The sequence below is a fragment of the Nicotiana tomentosiformis genome, chromosome 12 (assembly GCF_000390325.3).
Source record: "Nicotiana tomentosiformis chromosome 12, ASM39032v3, whole genome shotgun sequence".
Classification (NCBI taxonomy): domain Eukaryota; kingdom Viridiplantae; phylum Streptophyta; class Magnoliopsida; order Solanales; family Solanaceae; genus Nicotiana; species Nicotiana tomentosiformis.
Window position 1 is genome coordinate 96,515,379 of NC_090823.1, and position 19,697 is coordinate 96,535,075.

Genomic DNA, 19,697 nt, shown 5'->3' on the forward strand with positions numbered 1-19,697 from the left:
GACATGTGGTGTTAATATATCTGGTAAGAATTTGAATTATGGATGTGAATCTTTTCTATAATCTGCTAATTGTGTTATGTTAAGATATTGTATCTCCAAAAATCTAATTTACAAAGTTTACAAAAATCCAAAAACTTGATACAGCTCTTTTACAGAGTTTAAGGAGGTGAGAAAATTCAAAAATATGATCTACATCATCCAAAAAATTTAAGGAGCTGCATAGGTTGAGACTTTTTTTCTCACATTGTCCTGTGTAATATAGACCTCCTGTTATAGTATCAAACTGAAGCATGCTATGTTCTCTGCATATTTGATTTTCTGAGTAATTTCTATTGCCAATCTTCAGTTATGTTGTTCCTATTTAAAAGGAGTCGTAACATTTTAAACATAGTATCTTCTAGTTCTTGGAACCTCTATTGCCCGCCTTCACATCACATTGTTTATGTTTATCAAGTTCGAATACCTGATTTTCTTAGAAGACTGTCAAAAATTATTTTGGTGGAAGTTATCTTCACTCTCAAGACAATAGGGTACAAGCTTTATTCAACTAAGATCTAATTACAGCTTGAAGATTATATCAGTTTGCTGAGAAGATATTCTAAAGTTCATACAATATATTACTAGTATTTAGGCAGAATAGTATTTAATTTCTTTTTTTTTTTACTTTGTTTGACAGGATATTTGAATGCCATTACTTATAAGTATCTTCATATCCGCTAATGGAGTGTCTAGTTGCTGCTTTATTTATTCTTGGATGTTGTTTCTTTTAAGTTTACCCCCTCTATTTTTGTTTTTATTTGGTTATTCCTCTCTTGTGTATTTCAATAGAGAAATTTGGATATATTATTGATGAAAAGTATTAAGCATGTTTCAATGGTATCAAGCTTGTTCACTAGAACGAGTTTTATATTGAAGAAAGGTCTCAAACGTTCTGTTGCTGGAACTCGTGCAAATCTGAAATGATATCTCTCTGCGTGTCTTAAATTTTTTACTTCGGTTTATTATACGATTTACTAATTAAAAAAGCACAATCTAAACCGATAACCGCCCGATAATAGCTAAACCGATACCAATCCGCCCGATATCTTATCGAGTGGCTAGCAGATTAATACATTTAAAAGCCGATAACCGATAAGCCGAACCGTTAAGAGTAAATAACTGCATGATCCGGCCGATAAGCAGCCATAATACCCATATCCCCTCCAAAATGATGTACAACTTCAGATTTCATCTCTTTCTCATCTACTTATTTTCTATAACTAACAAATATTCTATTCTTATGGAAAATTCGACTTAATTGCTGAAACTCGAATTTTGGTGGCTTTGTAAAATCCTGAAGGAATTCTGCTATTATCCCTACAGTAACAAAGTGAGAAGCTTAAATTCCTTAAGGACAATGTTTACACTATCAGAGTCAGATTATTTCATCACATTATTTTTCTAACAATGCACACCCCATAAAGAGACCAAAACAGAGAAACGGGTGATTGCAATTGCATATGTTAATTTTTTTCTACTTCAAATAAATAATATTTCCTATAGTTCAGTTTATGTGATGGAGTTTGGCTCGAGACAAATTTAAGAAAGAATATAAAGACTTCCCGAGTTATATAACTATACGAAGAAAAGATATGAAGGGATTTAGAGAATTATGAGAATGATATGAGGTATTATAGTGGTAAAAATTTGGGAAACTTGAGAAAGAGAAAGAGGGGTGGAGAAAATGGGAAAGATGAAAAGAAAATGGGAAAGATAGGAGGCTAAACCATTACTTTGTATATAATTGATAATTATGTATAGAGTATGTAGTTAAATCATAACCTCTCCAATAATGGGGTATTTATTACTTTTAGCTCGCGCAAGAAACTATTTATATTCGGTAGTCAAAAAGGTATATAAAATTTGTATAACTTTTGTATATAGCATACAGAATGTATATATACAAAAAATATACATTTTTTGGCTAATATTTTGATAGCGGCTATACAATGTCATTTTCCTTCCAATAATGATGATTAGGTTCAAAATATAGCATATATAAGTAGAAATTCGTAATTTAAAGCAAGATAAACCATTTGCGACCGTAGAAAGTACAACAACAATAATAATAAATTTAGTGTAATTCCAAAAAGTATAAAGCAAAAATAATAATAAGTTATATTGACAAAGTAACCATCTTGTTTTACCTTTTTCTTTAATTACATCAAAGGACGTGGCAGGGAAGAAAATAGAGCAAATTTCATTTATGGTCGTTCGGCCTTCGACGCTAAATTAAGACAATCGCTAGCTTATTAAATTTGATTGCAAGTTATAGCCAAAAACTTATTATATTGGCTACACACAAAACAATGCGCTGACCCATTTGATCAACTCTTCAAGTTGTAAAGTAGAGTTTTTAATCTCTTCTGATCTACTACTCTTTATTATTTCTCCACCATAAATTGTTAATTTGTTAAAAATAAATCAATTATCTTATTTAACTCCATTTGATTTGCAGAATTTAGTAGACAACTGAAAGTTATTTCAAAGTCGATATCACTTCTTTTTTAATAACTGAAGAAATGGATAAATGAAATGAAAATTTCATATAACTAAAACCAAAAGCACCAACTTACGGTGAAATGAGCAAGTTTTAAGTTCTCTCTCTCTTCTTTTTTCTTCTAAAGGCTTCGTCTTTATATTCCTCTAATCTGAATAAGTATCACATTTTGCTTTTTAAGGTCAAGTTGGACCATTTTGAATCAGTCTCGTATTTTATGGATAAAAATTAAAATATGTAAAATACCCTTTAAATATTCGTCAGAGAGATACCCAGTTTTTCATATTACGAATAATGAGTTCCTTAATTTTACTAACATTTACTATTAGCAGAAAGAAATTTATGCTTGTTTAATAGAAACTAAAAAGTAGCAAAATATTTAAATAAATAAAAAAACTAATTAGAGTAACATTGAGTCTTGTGAGTTGTGATTCAATAGAATTACTTTAATCTTTTTGTGAGGTAAACCTATTGTTTTTGTTCATTATCGTTCTTTGATTTTTGTTTTAATAGAAATGTCAACGGCTTCTTAATGATAAAATTTTATACAAAATAGTCTATATACATTGGATAGATAAGGTTAAGGTAAAAGAATAATATATATACACTTTTATACATCATACAACAATCTATACACGCTGGATAGATAAAAGTGCTCGGAATACAAAATAGACCGTCACTATACAAAATAGACTGTCACTATACAAAATATATACAAAATAGACTGCCACTATACAAAAAATATATAATAGACTGTCACTATAAAAAAAAAATACAGTAGAATGTCATTATACAAAAAATATATAAAATATACTATCATTATACAAAAAATATATAAAATAGATATTTCGGGTTATTAAATGTAATATGTTTGAGCCGAAGAGACATTTCGTGTCAATGAGAAAAAATACAGGATTATTAAAATTTTGAGGGGTTAAGGATCATTTTGTCTAGAAAATACTACACTACCAATTGGATTTAATTTTAAACTCTACCTTTCATGATCTCAACAGTAAAATGTGGAAACCTTACCGAGTGAACTACCTTTCAACCCCATCACGTTTTGCCTTAATTTATCCTTTCTTAGGCAGCGCGACCGACACTTAACAAGTCACAAACTTCTAATTAATTATCTCTAACCTTTTGTCTTTTGACACATTTTCTTACGACAACTGTCATAACACAAACACGCTTTTCTTTTGTCACCTTTGAAAATGGGTGACAACTACCAGTCAGGAAAAAAAGAAAAACAATTCCCCGCCACCTTGGCCCCTCCAAAGAAAAACGATATTTTGATCATCGGGAAGAACAAGAAAGTTTAGAGATTAAAATAAAGCATGAGAGAGACAACAAAAAGATTCCATATTTATATATGAATGTGATCTAACATTAAAGTTTTCACTGTCGTCTCCATTGTTACTATTTTATACTACATATGTTATGATTTTTCAAGATTTGAATCTTTCCAAGTTCAGACCATTTCTTTCTCCTTATTTTTCTCTATACTTTAGAAGGTAGATAACCAATATTTAGAAACCAAACTGCAAAACCCAAAACTTTTCTACTTCTTTCCTCTACTTTTTATGGAGATTCTCAAATTATGGAAGCCTCAGGTCAGCTTCTCTTTACAAGAACTGCAGTTTTTCATCAATTAGGTTGTTTGATCCAATTTATTACAAAAAAAAAAAAAAAAAAAACTTTTTGGTGATCCTTGTTTTTTTTTTTTTTCAGGATTTATTTGTCATAAAGTCACCTAAGCAATCACTAAGGGTGGTCCTTGTAGTTTTTGCAGTGGTTTGTGGAATTTACATTTTCTCAATGTGTATAAACCAAACAAGTAATTATCTTTCACAAGCTAATTCACTAAGCATCCATGTGATTAATCGGCATAATTGTCATTATCCTGTTTTTCAACAAGAAGATATCCATTACTTGCATTTTCCAAAGCCTCAAACATTTAACAGGTAGCTGCAAATATATATAAATAATCCTTCTTATGGTTCAAGTACAACTTAGATGATTGAATAAAATTAAGTGACATGTTTTTGATTGAATTATAGGAAGGAATGTGCGTGCAATCCTGTTCGATTTTTCACGATTTTGTCGATGCAGAGATCAGGGAGTGGGTGGTTTGAGACATTGCTAAATAGTCATATAAATGTGAGCTCTAATGGAGAAATCTTTGGTGCTAAGTCAAGGAGGAGTAATGCTTCAGTAGTATTGGAAACTATGGATAAAGTCTTTAATCTTGATTGGTATAGTAGCTCATCCAAGAATGAGTGCTCTGCTGCTGTTGGATTTAAATGGATGCTTAATCAGGTAATTGGCACTATTTCAAATCTGCAGTTGGATATTCTAAAAGTAGATAACATTGTACTTTCTCTAGCAGTTTAAGCTTTTAGACGAGTTGGATACATCAATATGATATTAGAGTAGGTTGAGGTCCTGGATACAAGTCTCACCGTCACATATTATCAAAAACAAAGTTTAAGCTTTTAGAAGTTGATCGCACAATGTCCTTTCTCTAACAGTTAAGTTTTTAATTAAGACGAGTTAATCACTCATTCGACATGTTGGGATCGAGATAACATGGTGCATGCGGAAGCTAACAATACAAAGTTTAGTGGATGATAAATCAGACGACAAAAGAATTATACTAAAATATGATACTATAATGGGGTTTGGTCAATTGACCTACATATAAAAACTAGTATAAAATAAAATCTCCCTCTAAACAAGACTCTTTAATGACTACATTGTGATACTATTGTTGTTGTTGTGAGAAACAAATATCCTCAATTTATAGATGTACATGACTTTTCCTCCGAGAAAAAGATAAGCCATATGAAGGTTCCTTTTAGGAGTCTTTTTCCCTTCAAAGAGAATCCTAATAGGTTAGAAATTCAGGGCAACATCCTAACACAACAGAGTGAAGAAAAGTATAAAACAAATGAAATATCTTGGTGAAACCCAATGCATGATTAAATGAAATTATATCACAATCATGGTGTAGGGATAGCCCTGAAATAGCTACCTTCTGCTTGTGGTAGTAGGGGGCTGTTGGCTTAGTCTGCTTGTGGTTCCAATTAAGCTTCTCCGGTTTCTGAGATTAATTAATTGGATACTTGAGACTCATAATCTTTTTTCGGAACTGTAGAAACAGCCTTTTGCAAAAATGCAGGATAACACTGCATATAATAAATCCTTGTGGTTCGGCCCTTTCCCAGACTCCACGTATAACAGGAGCTTAGTGCACCGAATTGCCCTTTTTTATACAATAATGGAAATAAAGACATGATTACTTTCACAAATCACACTGATAAACTCTATATTAGTGGTATTTTCTTTACTAGAGGTGCATTAGTTGATAACTACAAAACTGCTAGATTTTCTCAACTTTTTTAATGTATATGAAACTTGAAGGGAGCTTTGGAGTATCATGAGGAGATAGTGGATTACTTCAACAGAAGAGGTGTCTCTGCAATATTTCTATTCAGAAGAAATCTGCTACGCAGGCTGATCTCTCAACTTGCTAATTCCTATGACAAAGATACTAAACCATTGAATGGAACACACAAATCCCATGTCCATTCTCCATATGAGGTCCTTCACTCCCCTCCCTCCCCTACTCTAACGCTCTATTTGGCATGACGGAAGTCATTTTTCATGAAAATGTTTTGATGAGGAAGTCATTTTCTGGTGTTTGATTAACAGAATCAAAATGGTAAAATGACTTCTCTCACTTATGATGACACTCCAACTAACACTTAGACAAAAATAATAATCTTTAGTACTCAAAATTTTCATTAGAACACTCTCCGATTTGCTAATTTTATCATATTTTTACTCCAGAAAATATTTTTCGCTCACCAACCAAACACTGAAAACATTTTCCATGGAAAAAAACATTCTTCAAGAAAATTGTTTCTATGAAAAATGACCTTCGTCGTAGCAAACACACAAGCCTTCATGAAGTTCCTCAGGTTCTTAACTTGATGTTTCTAAACCTGTTTCAGGCTGAAGTATTGGCAAAATACAAGCCAGTAGTGAATATGACATTACTAATACCAAATTTAAGGCATGCAGAGAGGAAGGCTGCTAAAGCTTTGGAATGCTTTAAGAGCATTCGACACATTGTTCTTTACTACGAAGACATTGTCCAAAATCGCACTGTAAAGCTCCTTACTAGTTTGAAACTGAGGCGTCGTTTGATTAATTAACTTAAACTTGGCAAATTACACAAGTTTGATGAATAACAGCAATACTTTATCTATTTGTCTGTGCAGAAACTAGCTGATGTCCAAGAGTTTCTGGGGCTGCCTCAAAGAGAACTCAAAAGTGGTCAGGTTAAGATACACAGTGGACCTCTGTCCCAACAAATAGAGAATTGGGATGATGTGCAGAAAAAGCTCAAGGGAACACCCTATGAGACATTTCTTAATGCAGACTAACTATACTACCATACATAGTAATACCAATGACAACACCTTCTATTAAAATAGATTGGCTATGAAGATTCCGCGCAGTCAGAAATTAATACAGACGCAAAGGACTTCGACAATTTCTCATCTCTGGCAGACGTCTCAGTAAAATTCGAATCTAGATGAAGTTCTGACCATCTATCAGAGAGAGAAGAACGACAGGATCTTGTTGGACATATAGACTTTGATTTCTTTTCTAATTCCTGCCCAGTTCCATCTTGTAAATAACAGCCTCAGTTATCAAATTTGGAGGAAATACTCGTCACATTGCTTGTGGGACATTTTTGTTTGTTATTCAATACATGATATATGAAATATCTTGAAAGTTAAACTAGGTAAGAAGATCACAAGAATCTCCAACAATCAGATATGGAATTATTTCTCTTTCCTTTGAACTTTTAAATTTTATTTTCTATGAATGGTCACCAAAATGCATGGCTTTTGATCAATGTAGAAAATGAATTTATTTCTTTACATTAAGCAAACAAGAAAGATACTACTTTGGTTCAATAGGATTTATTTTGTTCAAGATGCTAACTCTTCTGCATAGCTTGAATCCTGGTTGAGATTACCCAGTAAGTTAAGAAGACCATTCCCAGATAAAACGACGTTCTTTCTTAATGCAACATGTCTTGCAATTTTTTTTTTTTTTTTTTTGGCCCAGTTTAACCATTTGGTACTAGCCCGACCTATAGCTTGTTTGGCCAAGCTTTTGTTTTTGGGCCAAAAGTACTTTTGGCAAAATTGAGGTGTTTGGCCAAGCTTTTAGAAAGAAAAAAAGTGCTTTTGAGGAGAAGGAGAACAGATTTTGAAAAGCAGAAAAATGTAGCCTGTCTCCAAAAGCACTTTTCAAAAAAAAATACATTTAGAAGCAATTTTCAAAAGCTTGGCCAAACACTAATTACTGCTCAAAAGTGTTTCAGATTAATTAGCCAAACACAAATCGATTCTCACCAAAAGTACTTTTTTTGAAAAATACTTGAAAAAAACACAATCTCAAAATAAGCAAATTTTAAAAATTTGGCCAAACAAACTACTAATCTGGATTTGCACGAGTAAGCCCACAAAAGGGCTAAAGTGCTTTCTAACCACCAATAGGTTCTTCATTCCCAAGGCTCAAGACTCAGATTCTTCATTCCCAAAGCTATCTTGCAATTGATGCACAACATAATCAAAATTAACTTCTAGTCTCAAAAGCGAGTTGGACAAAATACTGTTTCATTTTCATGAGAATGTTCCAATTAAGTCATGCAATGTTGGGTTCTCATCTCCAAGCAGCCAGGAGCAACAAATAAATTTCTACAGATGAAATGAGACACTAGTCCAATTCGCCTAATATACAGTACTGTGTATATTTTAAGTGCCTAATGACAAAGCAAAGATAAGATTTTCTCAACTAAGATTTCAATCAATCTTTGTCAGAGCTCTTTACAAATTCTGTTTCTATCCAGAGAGCTTCTGAAATGAATTACCATCTAAACACTTAAGCCTACATTATATGTACAGAATGACCCTAGATGAGTTAGTAATCAATGAGTCATTGATTGACTGTCCCGTTCGTTAATTCTGAATCATGTTGTTCAGTCTGTTCAATCACAAATTGGTCAATAATCCGCACAGTATTTACAGGGTCTTGATTAAGGGAAGCTGCTCTCCATTTGCTTGGGAACTTCTGAAGGTAACTTGGCTCCTGCGGCTGCTTTGGCTCTCCGTCCCAATTAGGATCCAGTTTCCACTCTTTCGGAACCTACAAATTGACAGATATTAGATGAATCACCAAGTGTAAACACCTCGAGTTCAACTCTGGGAAACTATTCTTTCTTTCCTGAATAATTCAGGGATAGGGGCCAGATAAAAGGTAGTAACTCATTGGAATATTCAGTAAACCGGGCAGTTTGCAGCCACATTGCAGAAACAGTTCATCATGAAGTCACCGAAACTACTATCAAAAGGAAAGTGAATTTAACAGCCACAAATTCCTACAGCCAAGTAAAACAGTGACAGCGAGATCTTGACCTTTATTATCCTCCTTATACAGAAAAGTGGCAAAATACCTTATCAACTGCAAGAGTAAAAACTTCAAGATCGCCTTTGTTGTTGATATGAAACCGTGTAAATGCCTTGTAGTTAGCAATACGGAGTGATGAAAAGGCTTCGTCGAAATGTATATGAAGCCAATTAATGCAAATGTACAGGTAGCTTCCGAAAACCAAAGAAACCACGGGTGTTGAAAAGACCCAAAAATAAAGGAAGACGGATGAATAATAAATTACAGCACCCCCTCGAGATAGGAAATCCATCCCCTTCTTGCAGATAGTATTCCTGGTGACTGCCATAACCTGAAAACATGCATCAGATTAAACACAGTTATTACATAATTAAGCAATTGAGTCATAGTAAAGCAATACTCTCATGGGGCATATTCTTACCTCAGGAACATCAAAAGCAGACATGAGATATTTAATACATGCCGGGTAAAGGCCAAATGTCCATTGTTCTATACGTGCCCTAAGGCCCGTTGGGTCTGGAAAATGCTCGCTCTCCACATATCGGTACCATTCATATAAAGTATGATACCCTGAATTACAACAATAAGTAGTTAGCAAAGGACATAAGTGCAAAAAAACATGAAACAGGAGGCTAAGTTAGGTAATCTCAGTCAAAGGGTGGATGGATTCAAGATCCTCGTATCATTCTAAAATGACGAAAATTCTCAGCCTCAGCTCATGGTATGCCCTGAGTCGGAAAGATGGATCATAATTGACAAAGTCATAAAGGGCGTAAGAGCAGTTCTTATTACTTAAGGGGTCGTTTGATTACAAAGATACGAGATAATAGTCCTGGGATAAAATGTGGGATTATTTTATCCCACGTTTGGTTGAAATTTTATATTCGGGTACAAGCAATCCCAGGATTATTTATACCACAATTGTGGTATTGTTTTATACCACACTCGATATGGATAAGAATCCCTGGATTCCGGGATAAAAAAAACAAAATGACAAAGATGCTCTTTTCCGGAGCTCTTTTTCCAAAGTCTTCAAGGCCAAGAGACCCTTGTGGTCCGGCCCTTTCCTGGACCCAGCGCATAGCGGGAGCTTAGTGCACCGGGCTGTCCTTTATTTTCAAGGAAGCCAAGGTTAAAATTGAAAATAAAGGTTTATCTAGTGTAAAACCAAATATATCTTTGTATTCTACGCTGTACATTCCCTTTTTAATCGAATGAACCAAACGTCTAGCAATAGAAGTATATCCAACAAATAATTCCGTCATTATTTAATCCCTGTTTTATAACACCCCACATTATTATCCCAGCACAACTTGTTCACAGACCAGACGACCTCTAAGAGAATTAGGTGAGAATAATTATTTAAACACAATAGGTGCATTTCATGTAAATTTAATATTGTACTTTAAGTTCAGAACTGTCACTGGAAGTTAAAGGAAAGAAAGAAAACTGAATAAAGAACATACTAATAAAAGTAAATTAGTTTGAGACACAATCACACAATAGAAGACAAAATGCAAAATCTTACCGGAAGTTGCAAGTAGCTTATGCCGAATACATGTCTCAATGCCTAATTCCAGCAAGAGCATAAGAATCACAGCTGCAGCCAGGTGGGCAGACACATGAAGAATCCCAATTACTACTTTCTTTTTCCATGACACCTTGGATGGCACAAAGGCTATTGCTATTATTAATAGTAGCATTGCGCCAGTCAAGGAGACATATGAGCTTCCGAACATATACATAAATGTATCCCACACTGTGCTGAAGAAGGTTCTCAAGTGACCCGAAAATGTATCATCCTTGAAAATGTGATCTAGCTGACACTAGAAGCAAATGGAGAATGATCAGTCATATCTATCCAGGCACTAGACTTCTACCTTAGTTGGAAAGTTAAAGATTCCATGACACTCTCAATCAGACTTGAAATGTGAAGTCTCAATCAAAGAGTCTGTTCAATAATTCAATCCAACATTTAACTGAATGTGTAACTTGAACATGTCCAAACTGAATGTATTATATGATCACACATTTGATGTGCTTGACAATAGAATAGAAGATCACTTGATACATCAAATGGCACTAACAATGTTTTTTTTTAAGTGAAAACAATAAATACAACTGAAAATCATCAACCCTTAAAATTATATCTCACACCTGAAAATATAAATTAAAAAAACCAAAAGTTCTTGTGCAATAGTCAAAATGTTCAGCTAACAATGACTCTGTACACTCAAATGGCTAATTTAGTAAATGTTTTAAAATAATGTATTGTAAATTTACACAGAACTGTATGAAAATAAGTGTCTAATACATTAAAGCTTTATAATTTTTATAATTTAGTTTTTTATATATAGAAGAAAACAACTGATTTTTCAATGATAATGATCAGACAATGCAACACAACATTTGCATTACCCAAAAATAAGAGATATATGAATTATTTAGAAAATACAATACAACATTCAACTGAAGCTGTCAGATTACTAATTTTATCAAACGGCCCTAAATGAGGTACCAAGGGGATCCAATTAACCCTAATAAGAAATACATTCAAAGTCAAACAGAAAGTTACCTGCGGGAACATAGAAAAGGCCAATGCGAAGTATATGATGCCGCCAATAAAATCAAATTGCCAATTTTTCTTCCTAAATTTCAATATATTTCCCAAAGCAATCTGCAGATATTTGTAAGCATATTAAAGCCTCATTTTGATTATGAAGCATAACACAGGCCTCATTTAAGCACCAAAATCAGTCTATATAACATAAAGGAGATTGATTCCATACCCTGCTTGAATCTTCAAAAGATGGGTAAGAAGCTTTGCTCTCATAGGATGTTCCATATAAATTGTTGAAATTCCTGAAGACATGTGTCGGATGCAAAAAAGCACCCCCGCAACCATTAACAAGTAAATATTGGACATAAGCTGGTTTATCCGATGGAACATATTTATGGCGCAAATAATGATGCACATCCCCAGCAATTCGAAGTCTACATCTCCCTTTTAAATGGTCGCGTATCAAGTGAGAGACATTCTTTCCAGTATCTTGATTAAAGTACCAATCGAGAAGCCAACTAGGTTCATGAGTCATAATAATCACAGAATCATTCTCACCAACCTGAAATCGTTAGGGTTAAACTTTTCAATTCACGGGATTTCAAATCAAATCTATCAATCATTAATTCACTGTAAAATCCCCACGATCTTTTCTATGTTTAACTAGAAACTTGAATTTTAAAAAAAAACAGAAAAAACACAAGTGAAGTTGGAACTGAAAATGCCAAGTTAATAGAGTCAAAGTCTTATTAACAGTTTACTGAAAAACTATAACATCATTCAACTCACAGTCTACCATCTGACACCCCAGCAAGCGCTATTTTTACTTCTTATCAGCAAATACAATTTACCAGGAGGAATATCCTTCAGGAGGACAGGCTTCCGAAAAGTTGAAGGTGGATCCATATGGTCAATATCTGGTCCTTTTGTAGCAACTGAACTTAGGATATTCGCATACAAGCGCAATAAACTAGCTTCACCTCCATATTCATTAAAAGGTAGAAGGACAGGTGAAAGAGAATAGTGGTTTACCGATCTCGCATAACTCAATGTCATTTAAGGACGCCAATATCATTTTCCATTACTACTTCCTAACATCCACCAAAAAGTACAAGAATGACATGCTTATATGGAGTTATCAAATGGTTCCACTTTTGCTTCTTCCTTGTTTAAGTCCTAGCTTTTTCAGTACCATAAGAAGCTAGATCTTACTCATATAGTCACATCTACCTTATATTTAACTAAACAAGGTAACAGATTGTGCAAATGTCCTCCATTTCAACTTCCGCTTTTACCACCTCCTGTCCTCCACTTTTTCCTCCAACAAACATAATGCAAATGTCAGGGGAATTCAACCTAGGCAAGATGTTAGAAAGATAGCATGAAAGAGCTGGAGATTTAGTCAATCTTCAACAAATTTACATTCCAACAAACTTGCACAAGAATTTGATCACTTTTGCCGGTCATCACTCAATGTGAAAGCTAAGGAAAACTTCCATGACATACACATATGACATAACAAGACTTAAACTCAGAAACAATCACCTTATACAATTCTTAAATGTTTTACTGGAAAAGGAGAAGAAAGCTGTCTAATGGAATTTCAAAACTGTCTATCGATTGGTTAAACCTTACATAGCTTGCCGCCCAACAGGATTAACCAAGTATAAAGCAGAACTATAACCAGTATAACTGCTGACTTATATATGTGAGTAATTAACATCTACCATTGTTCATTTTAGCAATGTGAAAACCATTATCTACCATAAGAACTTTTCTAAAATCATTATCATCTACCATTTTAACCTAGTGGTTCAGGATGTTTTGCAACAATTAACAGTCAATATTGCACAATAGAACTACATTGAACAAGTAGGGCAAATTTTGGCATATCCAGAGACATACATGACTCAGAAAATGCAACACGACAACTATGGCTAGAAAGTAAAAATAAGATACCTTGTCCCTTATTAATTCTGAGAAGAACTTGAACTGGTATACATCAATATCAGAATGGAGAGCAAGATCAAGACCAAATATCCACCACCTTTTCGGAAGCTGCAAGGCAAAATAGCTTTTCTTTTGAGGCATAAACCACCCACCCAACCAGCTCTTGTGACAAATGTACCTCATGAAAGTCTGAAGTCCATCAAACCAGTCTACAAAAGTTCACAAAAAGGACTGACTAAGACAAGAAATAAAACCCTACATTAGCTACACTGCTCGACTGAAACTTAAATAGAACATGAAGAGATCTCTACAACTCTCCTATAAAGACAGAAGTATAAGCCCAGAGGCCTAGAAACTTCACTAACCATGATTTCCAGGGATGACAAAACACTGAGGTCCATCATATTGCCTGAGCTCAGTCACACCGGAAGGTAATTCGGGCTTGTTAACGGCAATATGGTCTTCCCTATACCAGATTGGAGGCTGAAGAGCATATTCAAAGGGACGAAAAAGGCGCTTCTCATATGTAAAAGCTGATGGGTTTGGATACCTACAGGAAAGCCCAAAAAAGTGTATCATCTAACATTAGAAAACTATTATACTCCAAAGTTCTAAGCTCTGAAATTTGATGAACCAAATATATCTCTGCAAAAGAACCGATGTTATAAAGAGAAAGTCCTGCTTAATAATATCCCCGAAGCGTGATTGACAGCACATTTATGCATTCAATGCAGAGGAAAGAAATTCCTTTTCACACTAAATCACTCAATACACTCAAAAGGTTGCCCTGGGCTTGGTGTCAACATTGAGGATGGTGCCTATTTATTTTCAGACGTTTCTTCACAATTATATATCAAGCATCATATTGACATGTTAATGTAATTCTGTTAATCCATTCTAGGTAAATAATGCATTTGTTGCACATACAAAAGTGTATTCTTATATTGTGGTTTAAAGTTAAGAAATGAACTGACTCAATTACTTTGACTGGCAATTAGTAGGCATGTAATAATCCTTGCCTTGTATAACATCATCAAAGACACAGAGCACCTTATCATTACCACCGAAGTCATCAACCTGACAAGAGACAACAACCACACAAGATAGAAAATGATATCTACATTTTAGCACAAATCTCCCAAGGCGGCCATCAGCGCAAGGATACACAAGAAAGCATAACCATATCGACACACACACACACACACACACACACACACATGCTAATATTAGGTGGATCAACAAGCTTCAGCAATTATTTTTCATGTCTGAATAGCTTCATTGTTGAAAGTTCTTTCAGCAACTTGGTAAATGGACAGAATAAGTGAATAACAGAAGTCACTCCAGAAAGTATTAGCTGAAGAAGAATATATATAAACCACAGAAATGCACGAGATTTTAATCCTAGACACTCCAGAAAGTATTAGTTGAAGAAGAATATGTCGAACCCACAAAAATGCACGAGATTTTAATCCTAGATATTAAGAAGATATCTAAGACAGGACACATTATATCCAGCCAAATGATATGGCAATTAAGCATAGTCACTGTTGGTAGTAAGTCTGCTTCAACTCAAAAGGTGATGATATTATGAGCCAAATTGTGAACAAATTACATGCAGTTGCTCATGTAGAGTGCACAAACCACTAATGTTATAAAGAAAACTCGGAGCTTACGCAAGGTCACCCCCAATAAGAAGCAAGCGTCCACGTGGCAGTGTAAGCATGGAACCATCATTTTGGACCTGGATTGAAGGTTGAGCAAGAAGGCGTGCCACAGTGTAGGAAGAGTTTCCGCCATCACCAGTATCAGCCATGAAATCAAACCAGATACCATCCTCTTCACTAAACTGATCATACAAAAGATCCTCCTGCTTCGTTCCATCTTCAACCCTGCTCATAGCAGCCTGAGAATGGGAAAGATGAGGATGTTAAGGTGAACCTACTTATGTCCTCTTATACAATCATTAAAATCAATGAATAATTATCTACACTTCTCCCTGCATATTTTATTATAGGAAAATATAAAATCCATTTTTAACTCTCCCTATACTTACCATTCTATGTAGACGTAAGAAAATGCTTTGCTAAAAGTAGGAGGAAACAGATATCCTTGATCCTTTGACAACTCGAGGTTCTTACAACACATTCAAGTGTCTTAAAAAAAGTATTACAAGGAGAAATCTCGCACTGAAAGCTGAATGTTTTAGCAGGAAGTTAGAGCATCATAATGTACCTGCATCATGCGCATATCAAAACGCCCAACAAATACAGTTACCGAGACCAGGAGGTCAAACACTGTCTTGAATAAATCAGCAGATGTCCTGTAATTCCGGTTAACAATGACATTATATAAGGAAGTTTAATGGACTTACTTGAAGAACGGGTCAGAAAGAGATGCAAGTAAAGAGCATACCCTGAATACCAAGGAACCATATCCAAAAACTCTGGTTTCATCTGCTTTTTCTTCAATTTCTCAAACTCCTTGAGTGATAAAGGGCGTGATAGAGCCCATCTGTTGATAATTACACATTAGTCTGGTAGAAATGAAAAAACCCAACCTTGGAATATTACATAGGGCTGCTAGTGCAATGGTGCTAACAATTCCTCCATGCAGACAGATTAACTGAGTAAAGTTTAGACCTGATAAAATCATAGTCATAATTACAGAAATTGCTTATATTAAGCCTTCAAAATACTTAATATGCTGTTAAACCTTCTGTGCTTTATAGAAACCAACCAGGTATAATATTTAAAGCATAAAAATAGATGATTAGCCAGGAATTAATAAATTATACTAGGAAGATAGGTCAGTTGCACTTTTGCATAAGCACAACATATTGCATTTACCAGTGACTCGAGGAAAAACTGTTTTTCCTCCGTAAGCGATAGAATATCCACAATAGCCCATAAGGGAGAGCAGCTAATCCTAGTGGATGACAAACTTAATCCCTTTTCATTATGGATCATCAACTAATTGACTAGAAGTAGATTTTGACTACATATATAATCCAGCATGGAATCTATTACCTAAGTAATTCTAGCACAAAAGACAAGCATATTTTCCAGAATCAGACCCCCTAAATGGTTTATAATCAGATCTAAACCCCTTATCTATGGTCATGACGTCCAACCCCCCCCCCCCCCTCCCCTTTTAATTTTGATGACCGTGGTGTCCAGGCCAACTTGCAACACACCTCCACTAATTCGACCAGGGGCGGATGCAATGTGGTAGATGCGGGTTCAATTGAACCCATAACTTTCGACGCAGAGTAGAAATTTATATGTAAAATTCATTAAAATTGCAAAAATAATGGATATGAACCCATAACTTTAAAAATATAATGGGTTCAATGTTAAAAATCTTAAAAGTTGAACCCATAGAGTTTAAATCCTGGATCCGCCTCTGAATTCGACGGGGTACATGCTACCTCCCACCAACACATGTACCGGGTAACTCTGTCCACTAAAGCTTGGACAGATGGGAAGAAATCACGGGCGCTAGAGTTAAACCTGAGACTTTCTCAGTCCACTTCATTGACCACTAGGCCACACCTTAGGGAAAGAGAAAACAAGCTCTAAAATGTGAATGGAAAATTGAGCTACTCACCCAGATGACCTTTCCACCACATAATTTGCCATATATAGGCCAATAAAAGTGGCCCACAATGAATAGATCGGAGAAATTTCATCTGATGATTCTGCACATGAGCCGCCGCAAGTCAACTGGAAAGGTGAAATTCAAAAGTGAAAATAAAATAGCAGGCATAAGATCCTCCATCTCTCAACAAGAAAGTATGAAAACCCTTAAATTAACCCTTAAATTATGAGAGATAATACCTCTCCATAAATGACCCATTTGGACAAGAATGGGTAATCACTAGCAGACCCAACTGGAGCAAACCAAGATTTGCAAACTTGATCTTTGAATTCATTCATGCGGATGAATTTCGCAAGCCATGTGTTCCTCTCTCCCTTATTCCACAGCGAAAACCATATAGAATTCCTCCAGTCAAATGTTTTTTCCGTTACTATGGCAAGGTTCCCACAGTGGCTATAGAAAACACAGCAGGCTATACTTATAACCTAAAAGATAATGAAGCAATAAGATAAGGACCAGAGTAAAATTATGTTAGCTTAAGATGCATTCTCAAAACTTACAGCACAATTTTGAAAGATTTTCATAATTTCAGGCCTCTTTCCAGCCACACGAGCAACGAGCCCAAGATACCAAAGCCCGAGAAATATAACATGGAAAACAAGAAGAAACAAAATGGATGAGACATATAGTGTCAGAAACAAAGAGAGGTTCATCCTGAGATCTACTCCCATAGATTGAAAACTTGGAAGGTGGTATATAGCTGCCAATAATATCCAGGCTATGTACCTGCAAAAGCAAATTTTCGTTAGCTAGATTTTACTCACAGATGAGTTATTACAACAGAAAGAGAATTAGACGACTTACCAGCGACTGAAATTAGAATAACTTGGTTTAATTGTTTTCCCTATAAATGGAGACGAAAAGAAGTAAAAGAATCCGAGCAAACAGGCATACATAGACCACCACTTGATATCGAACTTCTGAATAAGTGAGTGCAAGTTATCTGATGATATAAAAAACAAGCATCCCACAACCACTGCAATCACAAAATGCCGGGAATGCTCGTGTGGATAAGGATATGAGTGAGTTAATATTGTCCTGACTGTCTCCATGTTCAGAGTATCAAGAAGACCACTAGACTGCTTATCAGACCCCATCAAGCAGCCTCGATTTCACGCCACTTTTATTGACAAAAGTTCCTGACAATAGATTTTAGTTCTGAGGGACCAGCTGCAAAACAGAGAACTATATTTGAATGTTGAATTTAAATCCAAATAATTATGACCAAAACATGTATTCAACTTACAATTTCATACATTGTCCCAGAATACAAGTTGAGATCGGTGATATGTATCCTCTATATATTAAGTTCTATCTGGGTTTATATCTATTCCAATATTGGTAAGTAACTTGTCTTATAATGCATTTTCAGGATTCTCTAAAACTAGAATACTCTAAAACTCACGTTCTTTTATGACCAAGATATTCGTCTGGGCCCAACCCTTAGGACCAACCGCAGCGTTTGAAACTCGGGGACAATAGAAATGCCCTCTTTCCTTCTCCACTTAAATACCAGGCTTAATTCGCATTGTGCAGGGCTCGAGCCTGTGACATAAGGCACAAATCCCTCAACCTTTGCCGCTTGAACTAAGCCCTGGGGTCTCTAAGACTCGCACTTATCCTATCTGAACCTAGATGTAAGTGTATAAGCAACAATTAACTTAACTTAAAAATTACAGGTTTCCCCAAATGCAAAATCTTCTAAGAGGACTAAAAAGCTCCATGAATTGAGAAGATAACTACTCCATATACCATTAATTGAACTAGTCATAAGGTAGCCCCCTCTAAGAATTTATCAAGAAAGTTTAGCACCCCATAATAAGATTCAATCTTTACTTAAAAAGGAAAAGATTTCAAAGCAAATCCAACCCCTATTTTCACAAAAATGCCACGCCCAAAACTAGCTAGGGTTTGCTGGAAAAAGAATATTGATAATATATACATAACTTTCACATTAACATCAACGTAACTATCAAAAACTGTATATAGATTTAAAACTGAGAAATAGACAAAATTCTAGAAATAGAAATAAGGAGAGAATTGTACCTCAATTAAGAAAGACAACCGAATATAGAGATAGAGAGAGAAGCAGCTGGGTCTGTGTAATGTATATATATTGGACATGATTTAGTAGTTGTATATAATGTTTGGATTAAGGAACTGACTCAGCATGTTATCTGAGGATGTCTGCAAGAAACCTTTTCTGTATTTTTTTTGTTTTTTTATTATGGAACCTGCAGTATATTCCTCTGTACACAAATACTCCCCCCCCCCCCCCCCCGAAACGCCCCAACTATCGTGTCAAACCGCCCTTATTTTGACTTTTGAAAACAACTTCCCAAAGTACGAATTGAAATCTTGGAGGGTGCATTTAATTTAATTTAATTTTAAACTACTCTCTGGATGATGATGGTATTGATTATGATTAGGAAACTTATGAAGCAATTATTTTGGATCGTTTGGATTATAAATAAGTTATAGGGTTTATAAAGTGGAGTAATG

At 34.9% G+C, this 19,697-nt stretch overlaps 2 protein-coding genes across 3 annotated transcripts; one reads left to right on the forward strand and one right to left on the reverse strand.

The window, feature by feature from the left end:
- The first annotated feature begins 3,977 nt into the window (after positions 1-3,977).
- LOC104110690 (uncharacterized) lies at positions 3,978-7,354 on the forward strand. The gene is made up of 6 exons (XM_009620231.4): positions 3,978-4,152; positions 4,271-4,503; positions 4,600-4,858; positions 5,963-6,142; positions 6,556-6,711; positions 6,826-7,354. Exons 1-6 carry the CDS (start codon positions 4,123-4,125, stop codon positions 6,988-6,990), a joined length of 1,023 nt encoding a protein of 340 aa, XP_009618526.1. The 5' UTR covers positions 3,978-4,122; the 3' UTR covers positions 6,991-7,354.
- A 1,034-nt stretch (positions 7,355-8,388) lies between these two features.
- On the reverse strand, positions 8,389-19,431 carry LOC104110671 (uncharacterized). Of its 2 annotated transcripts, none has more exons than XM_009620210.4 (16): positions 19,242-19,431; positions 18,000-18,365; positions 17,696-17,921; positions 17,375-17,620; positions 17,145-17,260; positions 15,951-16,049; positions 15,771-15,858; positions 15,212-15,441; positions 13,904-14,088; positions 13,548-13,747; positions 11,818-12,150; positions 11,604-11,705; positions 10,557-10,854; positions 9,450-9,598; positions 9,075-9,359; positions 8,389-8,767 (listed from the first exon to the last, which is right to left on the reverse strand). In XM_009620210.4, exons 2-16 carry the CDS (start codon positions 18,290-18,292, stop codon positions 8,558-8,560), a joined length of 3,060 nt encoding a protein of 1,019 aa, XP_009618505.1. In that variant the 5' UTR covers positions 18,293-18,365; positions 19,242-19,431; the 3' UTR covers positions 8,389-8,557. The 2 variants fall into 2 exon arrangements, with proteins under 2 accessions (XP_009618505.1, XP_033515763.1); XM_033659872.2 differs by lacking the exon at positions 19,242-19,431 and adding an exon at positions 18,442-18,815.
- Between the last annotated feature and the right edge of the window lie 266 nt (positions 19,432-19,697).

What these genes read in the sequence shown, in the direction of transcription:
- LOC104110671 (XM_009620210.4), bottom strand. Translation starts at nt 18,292, where the DNA reads ATGGGGTCTGATAAGCAGTCTAGTGGTCTTCTTGATACTCTGAACATG. An exon ending in TTGATATGCGCATGATGCAG is followed by an intron (nt 15,442 to 15,770) that starts GTACATTATGAT and finishes TCCCATTCTCAG; the next exon opens with GCTGCTATGAGCAGGGTTGA. An exon ending in CTTATTGGGGGTGACCTTGC is followed by an intron (nt 14,089 to 15,211) that starts GTAAGCTCCGAG and finishes GCTTTCCTGTAG; the next exon opens with GTATCCAAACCCATCAGCTT.
- LOC104110690 (XM_009620231.4), top strand. Translation starts at nt 4,123, where the DNA reads ATGGAGATTCTCAAATTATGGAAGCCTCAG. An exon ending in TTAAATGGATGCTTAATCAG is followed by an intron (nt 4,859 to 5,962) that starts GTAATTGGCACT and finishes TGAAACTTGAAG; the next exon opens with GGAGCTTTGGAGTATCATGA. An exon ending in ATGTCCATTCTCCATATGAG is followed by an intron (nt 6,143 to 6,555) that starts GTCCTTCACTCC and finishes AACCTGTTTCAG; the next exon opens with GCTGAAGTATTGGCAAAATA.